General features: G+C 45.5%; 1 protein-coding gene across 2 annotated transcripts in view; it reads right to left on the bottom strand.

Annotated features, from left to right (window-relative positions):
* CTPS1 (CTP synthase 1) overlaps positions 1-12,997 on the bottom strand; it is a 183,294-nt gene that overhangs the window by 161,721 nt on the left and 8,576 nt on the right. For both annotated transcript variants that reach the window (XM_069758427.1, XM_069758428.1), the window contains exon 2: positions 6,628-6,819. In XM_069758427.1, coding sequence (XP_069614528.1) covers positions 6,628-6,793 — 166 coding nt within the window. In that variant the 5' untranslated portion in view covers positions 6,794-6,819. The remainder of the gene's footprint in view (positions 1-6,627; positions 6,820-12,997) is intronic.

The following is a 12,997-nucleotide window of genomic DNA, read 5'->3' as shown; positions in this document are numbered from 1 at the left end:
AAAGTCCCCCTCTCGGCTTATACTCGAGTCATACCCAGGGGTCGGCAGGGGAGGGGAGTCTAATACTCACCTGCGCCCGGCACGGTCCCTGCAGGTCCCTGGTTCTCCCGACGCCGCAGCTTCTTCCTGTAGTGAGCGGTCACATGGTACCGCTCATTACAGTAATGAATATGGACCCGACTCCGCTCCCATAGGGGTGGAGCCGCACATTCATTACTGTAATGAGCGGTAACGGTGACCGCTCAGTACAGGAAGAAGCTGCGGCGCCGGAGAACCAGAGACCGCACCAGGAGCAGGTGAGTATAATGGGGAGGGGGAGCGCTGCGCGATATTCACCTCTCCTCGTTCCGGGCGCCGCTCCGTCTTCAGGGTCTTCTGCAGCGACGCTCAGGTGAGAGGTGGCGATGACGTGGTTAGTGTGTGCCCTCTGCCTGAATGTCAGTACAGAAGACGCTGAAGATGGAGCGGCGCCCGGAACGAGGAGAGGCGACTATTGAAAGTTCCGGGGCCTGAGAGACGAGAGGAGTATGATTTTTTAATCGCAGCAACAGCATATGGGGTAAATATCTCTATGGAGCATCTTATGGGCCATAATCAACATTTGTGCAGCATCTTATGGGGCCATTATTAACCTTTATGCAGGATTATATGGGGTGTATTTTGTATGGAGCATCTCATGGGGCATTATATGGGGCTCCTGATTCAATATGGATATTCAAAAACACTTAACCTACTGATGTCTCAATTAATTTTACGTTTATTAGTATCTATTTTTATTTTTGAAGTTTACCAGTAGCTGCTGCATTTCCCACCCTAGGCTTATACTCGAGTCATTAAGTTTTCACAGCTTTGTGTGGCAAAATTGGGGGGAGGAGGAGGCGGCTTATACTCGAGTATATACGGTATATATCCATATGTGAAAGAAAATTATGCTAAAACCTGACACTGACGACACTGGTTAGAGCTTTACACATTAGGGTTTAAACATGGACGTCTGAATGAGTCCTAAGGCAGTGTAGCTGAATTCTGAGAACAGAGGTTGGTTCCAATATGTCACACAACAAATATTTCAATAAGGTGTCATTAAATGGAGCCTGACATTTCTTTGCTTATTAACCCCTTTACCTTCAAGGGTGGTTTGCACGTTAATGACCGGGCCAATTTTTACAATTCTGACCACTGACCCTTTATGAGGTTATAACTCTGGAACGTGTCCAAGGATCCCGGGGATTCTGACATGGTTTTCTCGTGACATATTGTACTTCATGATAGTGGTAACATTTATTTGATATTACCTGCGTTTGTGAAAAAAACGGAAATTTGGCGAAATTTTTGAAAGTTTTGCAATTTTCCAACTTTGAATTTTTATGCAATTAAATCACAGATGTGTCACAAAATACTTAGGCTATGTGCACACGTTGCAGATTTGACTGTGGAATTTTCTATGCAGATTCTGAATTTCTTGGCAGAAAACGCAGGTCAGAATCTGCACCTTTTTTGGTCTGTGCACACGTTGCAGATTTCTTACTTTTTTTACCCCTACAGATTTCTATTATGGAATGGGTGCAGAAACACAGAAGATCTGCACAAAGAATTGACATGGTCCTTTTTTGAATCTGCTGCGTTTTCTGTGCAGAATTTTCTGCATCATTAGCACAGTATTTTTATTTTGCCATTGATTTACATCATACTGTAAATCACGTTGCAGATCTGCAACGTTTCTGCGTGGAAAAAAAAGCCGACGCTCTGCAGGAAATCTGCAACGCGTGCACATACCCTTAAATAAGCAACATTTCCCACATGTATACATTACATCAGCACAATTTTGGAACCAACATTTTATTTGGGTAGGGAGTTAAGGGTTAAAAGTTGACCAGCAATATTTTTACAACACCATTTTTCTTTTTTTTTTTTTAGAGACCACATCTCATTTGAAGTCATTTTGAGGGGTCTATGATAGAAAATACCCAAGTGTGACACCATTTTAAAAACTGCACCCCCTCAAGGTGCTCAAAACCACATTCAAGAAGTTTATTAACCCTTCAGGGGTTTCACAGGAATTTTTGGAATGTTTAAATAAAAATTAACATTAACTTTTTTTCACCAAAAAAATTACTTTAGCTCCAATTTGTTTTATTTTACCAAGGGTAACAGGAGAGAAGGGACCCCAAAAGTTGTACAATTTGTTTTGAGTACGCAGATATCCCATATGTGGGGGTAAACCACTGTTTGGGCGCATGGCAGAGCTCGGAAGGGAAGGAGCACCATTTGACTTTTCAATGCAAAATTGACTGGAATTGAGATGGGACGCCATGTTGCATTTGGAGAGCCACTGATGTGCCTAAACATTGAAACCCCCCACAAGTGACACCATTTTGGAAAGTAGACCCCCTAAAGAACTCATCTAGATGTGTTGTGAGAGCTTTGAACCCCCAAGTGTTTCACTACAGTTTATAACGCAGAGCTGTGAAAATAAAAAAATCCTTTTTTTTTCCCACAAAAATTATTTTTTAGCCCCCAGTTTTATATTTTTCCAAGGGTAACAGTTGTAATTGAACCCCAAAAGTTGTTGTCCAATGTGTCCTGAGTACACTGATAACCAATATGTTGGGGTAAACCCCTATTTGGGCCCACGGGAGAGCTCGGAAGGGAAGGAGCACCGTTTTTTCAATGCAGAATTGGCTGGAATTGAGATCGGACGTCATGTCGTGTTTGGAGAGCCCTTGATGCTCCTAAACAGTGGGAACCCCCCAATTATAACTGAAACCCTAATCCAAACACACCCCTAACCCTAATCCCAACCATAACCCTAACCCCACCCCTAATTCCAACCGTAAATGTAATCCAAACCCTAACTTTAGCCCCAACCCTAACCCTAACTTTAGCCCTAATGGGAAAATGGAAATAAATACATTTTTTTAATTTTTCCCTAACTAAGGGGGTGATGAAGGGGGGTTTGATTTACTATTTACAGCGGGTTTTCTAGCGGATTTTTATGATTGGCAGCCGTCACACACTAAAAGACGCTTTTTATTGCAAAAAATATTTTTTGCGTTACCACATTTTGAGAGCTATAATTTTTTCCATATTTTGGTCCAGAGTCATGTGAGGTCTTGTTTTTTGCGGGACGAGCTGACGTTTTTATTGGTAACATTTTCGGGCACGTGACATTTTTTGATTGCTTTTTATTCCGATTTTTGTGAGGCAGAATGACCAAAAACCAGCTATTCATGAATTTCTTTTGGGGGAGGCGTTTATACCGTTCCACGTTTGGTAAAATGGATAAAGCAGTTTTATTCTTTGGGTCAGTACGATTACAGCGATACCTCATTTATATCATTTTTTCATGTTTTGGCGCTTTTTATACGATAAAAACTATTTTATAGAAAAAATTATTTTTACATCGCTTTATTCTGAGGCCTATAACTTCTTTATTTTTTCGCTGATGATGCTGTATTGTGGCTCGTTTATTGCGGGACAAGATAACGTTTTCAGCAGTACCATGGTTGTTTTTATCCGTCTTTTTGATCGCGTGTTATTCCACTTTTTGTTCGGCCGTATGATTAAGCGTTGTTTTTTCCTTTTTTTTTTTTACGGTGTTCACTGAAGGGGTTAACTAGTGGGACAGTTTTATAGGTTGGGTCGTTACGGACACGGCGATACTAAATGTGTAGTTGTATTGTTTTGTTTTTTTATTTAGATGAAGGAATGTATTTATTGGAACAATATTTTTATTATTTAGGATTTTTTTTTTTTTCACTTTGCCCCAGGGGGTGCATCACATTATATTGACAGATCGCTGATCTGACACTTTGCTGTGCACTGTGTCAGATCAGCGATCACACAGGCACAGCAGGGAGCCTTCCCGGCGCCTGCTCTGAGCAGGCGCTGGTAAGCCACCTCCCTGCAGGACCCGGATGCAGCCCGCGGCCATTTTGGATCCGGGGCCTGCAGAAAGAGGAAGGTAGGAGACCCTCGGAGCAACGCGCTCACATCGCGTTGCTCCGAGGGTCTCAGAGAAGCACGCAGGGAGCCCCCTCCCTGCGCGATGCTTCCCTATACCGTCGGAACGCTGCGATCATGTTTGATTGCAGTGTGTCAGGGGTTGTTGTGCCGGGGGCGGTCTGTGACCGCTCCTGGCACATAGTGCCGGATGTAAGCTGCGATAGTCAGCTGACACCCAGCCGCGATCGGCCGTGCTCCCCCTGGACGTATTATTCCGTCCTTGGGAAGTAGGGCCCACCCCACATGGACAGAATAGTATGTCCAATGGTAGAAAGGGGTTAATTATGCCCATAACCTTTAAGATGAGAAAGATGATCCTCCAACCCCTTTATATCCTCAGAGGTGCCCCGGAATACCTCAGAAAATGTGTTTTTTTTACTTGTCCCGCTCTGCATGTAAATTAAGCAGCCCAGTGGGCATTTCCAAACTGTAATCACAACCGCCTTGGTCAGTTTAGCCGCCATCGCCTCTAGTAACTGGGCTATGCCTCCGTCATACACGTAGTGTTTAACCCCTTTCTGCCAGCTGACGGAATAGTACGTCAGCTGGCAGATCCCCTGCTTTCAGGTGGGCTCCGGCGGTGAGCCCACCTCAAAGCCGCGACATTTCAGCTGTTTTGTACAGCTGACATGTGCGCGCAATGAGCGCGAGCGGAATCGCGATCCGCCCGCGCCCATTAACTAGTTAAATGCCGCCGTCAAGCGCTGACAGCGGCATTTAACTAGCGCTCCCGGCCGCGCGACCGGAGATGCTCGCACTGCTGACCCCCGTCACATGATCGGGGGTCAGCAGTGCATTGCCATAACAACCAGAGGTCTCCTTGAGACCTCTATGGTTGTTGATGGCCGATTGCTTTGAGCGCCACCCTGTGGTCGGCGTTCAAAGCAACCCTGCATTTCTGCTACATAGAGGTGATCTGTACTTCACCTCTATGTAGCAGAGGCGATCGAGTTGTGCATGCTTCTAGCCTCCTATGGAGGCTATTGAAGCATGCCAAAATTAAAAAAAAGTGATTAAAAATGTAAAAAAAATAAAAAAATATATAAAAGTTCAAATCACCCCCCTTTCGCCCCAATCAAAATAAAACAATTAAAAAAAAAAATCAAACATACACATATTTGGTATCGCCGCGTTCAGAATCGCCCGATCTATCAATAAAAACAAAGGATTAACCTGACCGCTAAATGGCGTAGCGAGAAAAAAAAAAAAAAATCAAAAACGCCAAAATTACGTTTTTTTGGTCGCCGTGACATTGCATTAAAATGCAACAACGGGCGATCAAAAGAACGTATCTACACCAAAACGGTATCATTAAAAACGCCAGCTTGGCACGCAAAAAATAAGCCCTCACCTGACCCCAGATCACGAAAATTGGAGACGCTACGGGTATCGGAAAATCGCACATTTTTTTTTTTTTTTTTAAGCAAACTTTGGAATTTTTTTTCACCACTTAGATAAAAAATAACCTAAATATGAACTCGTAATGACCTGGAGAATCATAATGGCAGGTCAGTTTTAGCATTTGGTGAACCTAGCAAAAAAGCCAAACAAAAAACAAGTGTGAGATTGCACTTTTTTTGCAATTTCATCACACTTGGAATTTTTTTCCCGTTTTCTGTTACATGGCATGGTAAAACCAATGATATCGTTCAAAAGTACATGTCGTCCTGCAAAAAATAAGCGCTCACATGGCCATATTGACGGAAAAATAAAAAAAGTTATGGCTCTGGGAAGGAGGGGAGCAAAAAACGAAAATGAAAAAGCGGAAAAAGCTCCGGGGGTGAAGGGGTTAAAGTCCATGCCTGTGCAGTGGGATCGGAGAGCTGCGCAAGCGCCTCACTGTGCCCTGATGAGTATCCCACTGCGCGGGCGACGTTGATCACAATTTGGAAACACCAATCGGATTGCACAATTTGCATACAGAGTAGGACAGATAAAACATTTTCTGAGGTATGCAGAGGCACCTATGAAGATATAAAGGAGTTGCAGGATCATCATTCTCATGATCTTAAGGGTGATTGGCATAGTTTATAACTGGAGACAGGGTCCCTTTAAGATGACCGTATTTTACATACATGTACAATTTTATTTAATGGACCCATTATAAGCTATAGTGCTATACACAAGCCCCGGTTTTTTTTTCAGCAGGTTGGATGAAAAATGCCAATGAAAGTCTATTGATATATAATAAAAAAAAAAATAAAAAAAAAGTGGCATCCATGCATTGTTCGTCTTAGACATAGTAAAAGCATGACAGAAGCTTTGTCACTTATGTGACAAACACTGATGAGACACTGATGACAGAGTGCAGTCTGATGTTTCTCATGGCGACTCGGCATGTGAGAATAAACGCTAGCCGGCACCACAGTATAACATTGGAGGGAGCGCTATCCGATATCAGAGAACGCTCAGCACCAGTGTGCACGAGCTCTAATGCTTTAGAACAGGACTCTCACATGTGATCCGCATGCGGCCCGTGGCTCCGCTGTGTGGCCCTTAGGTCCCTGAGACAATGGTGTTGAGCGAGCCAGTGGACACTGACTTCAGAGTTTCTTCAGACAGAGTGCGTCCTCAATGCACGCTCACTCATCACTACTCACAAGTGTTAACCGTTCCACATACCATGTTCGTAAGGAGAGAACGTCCCAGCGTCAATGTTAATGTATGGATCAATCTTGATTGAAGTGACGTGCAGGGAGCTGGATTTTAGGATCGTCCCTATGCTGCTTGCAATGATCCCCTTCCCAATACCAGATATCACACCGCCCGTCACTAGGATGTACTTCATGATGTCAAATGAGGCTGTAAGAAAAACTGTTGAGAAGAACACGTGGTATCAGTGTAAGGCTGGAGTCACACACAACATATAAACATTATTATTTTTTTTTTTTTTAATAGACCAAATATGCAGAAATGTTCCCAGAACAGTGATCCGTATGTCATCCATAAGCAAAGTGTGGCTGCGTGTTATGCTCATGTAAACCGTATGGCATCAGTACGGCGAGATTTTCTCGCCGGCTTGCAAAATGGATCCATGGGCTCAAATATTCGTGAAAACAAATACACATACAGTACAGACCAAAAGTTTGGACACACCTTCTCATTCAAAGATTTTTCTGTATTTTCATGACTAAGAAAATTGTAAATTCACACTGAAGGCATCAAAACTATGAATTAACACACGTGGAATTATATACTTAACAAAAAAGTGTGAAACAACTGAAATTAGGTCTTGTATTCTAGGTTCTTCAAAGTCACCACCTTTTACAATGTTAAAATTAATTAAAAAAATCATGTTATTCTCACCTTCCGTCACCCCCGCAGATTTCCCGCTCCTCGCGATGCTGACAGCAGTTTCAGTTCCCAGTAACGCACTGCGAACTTACCCAGATGACTTAGCGGTCTCGCGAGACCCCTACATCATCATGGGTTATTGCCGGAAAGCATCACTGGGAACGGACCTGGCCGGGTGCCGCCAGAAGATGAGTAACTTACTAGATGGTGGCCCGATTCGAACGCATCGGGTATTCTAGATTATGCATGTCCACGTAGTATACAGCACAGAGCCACGTAGTATACAGCACAGAGCCACGTAGTATACAGCACAGAGCCACGTAGTATATTGCCCAGCCATGTACGTCACAGGTTAAAAAATAAACATATACTCACCTTCCGAAGGAGCCCTTGTAGTCATGTCGCCTGTGTGCGGTGCACTCGGCAGATTATGGTCCCAGGGTTGGTAGCGCAGGACCCGTGATGACGTCGCGGTCACATGACCGTGACGTCATGGCAGGTCCTTGTCGCATACCATCCTTGCCACTGGAAACTGCCGCTTGCATGGAGCGGTTACCGGAGCGTCGCGAGGAGCGGGAAAGGCAGCGGGCGGTGAGTATATAATGATTTTTTTTTTTTTTTTAACATTAGATCCTTTTACTATTGACGCTGCATAGGCAGCATCAATAGTAAGAACTTGGTCACACAGGGTTAATAGCGGTGGTAACGGACTGCGTTACCCACGGCATAACGCGGTCCGTTACCGCTGGCATTAACCCTGTGTGAGCGGTGACTGCGGGGAGTATGGAGCGGGCGCCGGGCACTGACTGCAGGGGAGTAGGGAGGGACTAATCGGACTGTGGCCGTCGCTGATTGGTCGCGGCAGCCATGACAGGCAGCTGGCGAGACCAATCAGCGACTTGGATTCCATGAGAGACAGAGGCCGCGACAAATGAATATCTGTGACAGGAAGGACAGACAGAAAGACGGAAGGGACACTTAGTTTTTGTTTTTATTTATTTATTTATTTTTAACAGGGATATGGTGCCCACACTGCTATACTCTACGTGGCTGGCTGTGCTATACACTACATGGCTGTGCTATATCCTGCGCCCCAAACCCCCGACATCCTGCACCCAATCAGCGACAGGCGCAGTCCAGCCCCGAATTGGCGCGGGATTTGAATCGCGCTTCGCTGACTGGTCGCGTTTCTGGATAAACACGGGGGAGATCCAGACGCCCTAATGTTTGCAGGTTTGGAGAAAGTTGTACTGCCACCTAGAGGCGGAAGTTTGCATAAACTGTTACTACAGCGAGTAGCTAAATGGATTATGCGTACAGGTGCAATGGGCCCCATAGGACAAAATGACAGAGTAGATATGTCCATTAAAAGAAAAAAAAAAAAAAAAAAAAAAAAAAGAGGCTGGCGTACAGCGAAGAGGCAGACCAGGGAGCATGGTGAGATTTAATTGTTACATATGATTCTTTTTCTTGAAGTAAGCTTAGTATGATAGTACTCGGATATCATCACTGCATCCAGGTAGATAATGTAAAGTTTAGTGATAACTGAAAAGCTTTTCCCAAATGATCACCCAGAGGGTTAAGTCCATACAATATTGCAATGTTTTTTTATGAATTTCGTTGTTGTGGGAGGTGGATACAAAGGGACAGGCGTCCCAGAGCTCAAGTATTTCTCTCCGTGAAACGGCCGTCAGCACTGGCTCGCACACCCTGTTAACCCGTTCTCCAAGCCATGATGCTGTAAGTATCTGAATAAAGCATGAAAGTTGAGCGAGTGTTTCTACAGCCAAACCTGGTCCTTGGCAGGAAAGAATCTGCAGAAAATAAGTATGTTTTCCTTGGTTTTTCTTTCCTTTTTTGCTGCGGTTTGGGCATGCTAGATTTGTCTTTTGTACATGCTGATGAAGTTCAGTGTTGAAAAATATAAAGTCCTATTCTATAGAATTGGGTTTTGGCACGAACGCAGCAAAACTTGATACATGTATTTTTGGTGCATTTTTTCACCACCCATTCATTTCAATGGGTGAAAAATATTGGAAAAATAAAACGCTGAAAGAAGTGACGCACCATTGTGCAAAAAACGCTGCAAAGCACAAATCGTGATGGCAAAAAACCAAGCTGTGTGAATAAGAATTCTGAAATCTTGTAGACTTTGCTGGTATTGTAAAACACAGCTGAAAATTAGCATAAAAAAGCTGCAAAAAAATGCCCAGTGTGAACTTAGCCTAAGAGGGCTTAATTTTTACAGGACCCAAATGAACAAGCTTCTCTATCTGCAAGAGAGCAGTTTGAACCACGTAAAAGGTTAGTGTATGAAAATTTGAATAGTAACAAGGTAATTATAGAATCTTATTCAGTTACTTCAGGATGTCAAGAAACTGGAATTCCATATCCATGATAAAAAAAAAACAAAAAAAAAACACATTAAGGAGTTGGTGGCAAATTACTAGGTGTGTTACACCGTCAGCAACGTTCTGATGATTAGAGAAGATCGAACCTTTCAAGGTTCTAGTCGGCTATGTTTGCTGAACACTACTGAATTAAGGCTAGTTTCACACTAGCGTTTACCTGATCTGCGGCGGGCTGCGGACTTCCTCCGTGAAGCCCCGCCCTTGGCCACACCTCTGCCGCTAGCTCCGCCTACTTCTGCATGCGGCCTGCGTACCTATCTTTAACATTAGATACACAGGTCGTGCAGCTGTATGCGGATGCTTCCGCGTGCGTCGTTTTGACGATGCGGAAAAAAAAAAAATGCTACAGGCTGCGTCCTACGCTGGTTGCCGCATTTCATCAAGGGCCTGACCAAACAGGTATTAACCTTGAAACGGAATGGCACAAAGTTTCGCTTTGGATGTGATGTCACCACTCCATGACTTCAGTCACAGGGCTCTCCTGGCAGAGTTGGAAAGGACCGCGGATTTGGCTGCCACTCTAACAGATTCCACCGAGGAGTCAGCAAGAAACCCCGTAGCCTTCTGGAGAAGGGGAAGGGAATCAAGAATCACTTCTCTCGATGTTCCCTGGGTAAGGTGATCCTCTAGAGTGCGGAGCCAACGAAACAGATCTAGCCACACAGGTAGATGCTATGTTTGATTTAAGGAGGTTCGTGGATGTATCCCAAGATCTAAGAAGACTTTCCATTTTCCGATCCATGGGATCCCTGAGCTGGGACGAGTCTTCAAATGGAAGTGTTCTTTTTTTTGATACTCTGGTCATCTACCTTCGGTGTATCCCACAGAGAGGTGTCTCCATCTAGTGGGAAGAGTTTTTGGGTTGTTGTTTTTTTTTTTTAACTCGGATGGGACACTAAGCCCTTGCTCAGGAGACTCCCATTCATGTAGAATGAGGCTCTGCACATTTTCATGGACCGGAAATCCCTTTAGTTTCTTAGGTTTTAAGCCCCCAAACATTTCGTCCTGCACGTAATGCTTCACCTTCTCTTCCTCAACACCCATTGTCCCCTTGACCATACTAAACTCTCGTATGTCCTCAGAGAAATAATATTTTTCCTATCGCCACGACAGCACCCCTACGAGAGAGGGGATCCGCCCACCTTCCGGACAGGAACCTACAGAATTTAAAGGGGCGGTCCCCCTCACCACTCCAGTTTGGGTTCCTGTCCGGACGGCGGGAGCCTGCAGCAGCAGTCTTATCCGGGCCTCCATGCGGTATCTGTTAGGAACGGCGGAATCGGGGGCTCGGAAGCAGCGTCGGGGGTGTCCTGCGTGCAGACCCCCCCTCGTCTGGCCGTGAGGAGCGCGTCCCAGGAGTCGGGCAGTGCCGTCCTGGTCCGCGGTTGAGCGCGGTGTGCAGCGTCCACACCGGCGCTGGTGAACCCGGAAGTAGTTGGTACGCTTCCGGGGTAAGCCGGGGAGGAGCGCTGCAGCGCTGTAAAAGAGCGACGCCTAGGGTAGGAGGCGCGCAACCATGTCCTCAGTAGGGGACGCCGAGCACCCTCATGGAGAGGGAACGGAACAGCGCAGTAAGAGCGGTAGCGGCCGCTCAAGGAGAAGCAGCAGCAGCGTGGTACGGGGGCAGCAGCGTGCGAGCGCCCCAGCGTCACATTTGGATCCTACTCCTCCAGAACCGGTATTCACAGGATCAGCCTTATGGCGAGTGTTAAATCAGACACCTGGTGCTGATATGGTCTGTTATTTGTGCTTTGTTTTAGGGAAAAAAAGACCACAAAATCTAAGCACAAGCAATGTGCTCTATGCATGACACCAATGCCCGACAGTTATACCAAAAGGCTGTGTCAGGCTTGCCTATCTCAGACCTTAGAAGAGGAAGCTCCCCTTCGGTCATCAGACCTTAGAGCGGTCATCAGACCTTAGAGCGGTCATCAGACCTTAGAGCGGTCATCAGACCTTAGAGCGGTCATCAGGGAGGAAATTAGCTATTCCCTTAGAGGCAGCCGCCAGGAAAGGTCGGGCAGGGACATATCGCCAGGATCTAGTCTGTCCCTGCAAGAAGGGGAATGTTCCCGCTCCTCATCTCCATCCTCCTCAGATGAAGAGGGAAGGCCTTGCTTCTCGGTGGACAACATGGACATGTTAGTTAAAGGAGTCCGAGCTACCATGGGTGTTGCAGAGAGCAAGGAACCAAGGTCCGCACAGGACATAATGTTTGCGGGCTTGTGCCAGAGGAGTCGTAAGGCGTTCCCGGTGGTGGATACGGTTAAGACTCTTATAAAGAGAGAATGGGATAAGCAGGATAAGGGTTTCCTTCCGTCATCAGCTAAAAGAAGGTATCCCTTTGAAGATAATGAGCTGGCAGAGTGGATGAAAGTCCCGAAAGTGGATGCAGCGGTGGCTTCTACATCTAAAGCCGGTACCTTGCCGCTGGAGGACGTGGGCCTTCTGAAAGATCCATCAGATAGGAAGGCGAACATGTTTTTGAGGAAAGTTTGGGAATCAACTGCAGGGGCGTTTAAACCTGCTATCTCTAGCACGTGTACGGCTAGATCCGTCATGGTGTGGATATCCCAGCTGGAGGAACAGCTGAAGTCCAAGGTGCCCAGAGACAAGATGCTGAACTCCCTTTCGCAAATACGGGAAGGGGTGGCGTATTTAGCGGACGCGTCAGTGGATTCTTTAACATTGGCGGCAAGATCAGCAGGCCTCTCAAACGCTGCTCGCCGAGCCCTATGGCTTAAGACCTGGAAAGGGGATGCCCAGGCGAAAGCTAAACTGTGTACAATACCGTGTAGGGGCGAGTACCTGTTTGGCCCGGTATTGGATGATATCCTAGCTAAGGCTGAGGATAGGAAGAAAGGTTTTCCTAAAGCTTTCAATCCTACCTTTAGGAATACCTTCAGGAGACGCTTCCAAAACCGAAGACCTTACCACAACCGAGACTGGGAACCATCAGACCCAAAAAAGAAAGGTTCGGACTTTAACGCTTCGTCATCTTCCTCAAGAAGAAGAAGAAACTATCGTTAATAGAGATCTTCCAGTAGGGGGCAGGTTAAAATTCTTTTATGCTCAGTGGGCCAAAATAACTTCGAGCAATTGGGTTCTGGGTATAATTAATTCAGGTTTAAAATTAAGAGTTCCGGGAAAGACCTTCTGAATTTTATATCTTGACTGCCCCTGATTCCTTAGACCAACAAAAGGCCCTTGAAAAAGAGGTCCAAATGTTAAGACGGAAGAAAGTCATAGTGGAGGTTCCAAAACATCAACAGGGGAAAGGGTTCTAT

Source organism: Ranitomeya imitator, chromosome 3 (assembly GCF_032444005.1).
Source record: "Ranitomeya imitator isolate aRanImi1 chromosome 3, aRanImi1.pri, whole genome shotgun sequence".
In the NCBI taxonomy this organism is placed as follows: Eukaryota; Metazoa; Chordata; class Amphibia; order Anura; family Dendrobatidae; genus Ranitomeya; species Ranitomeya imitator.
Note: the sequence above shows the minus strand (reverse complement) of the source record. Positions and strands in the feature narration are given on the sequence as shown.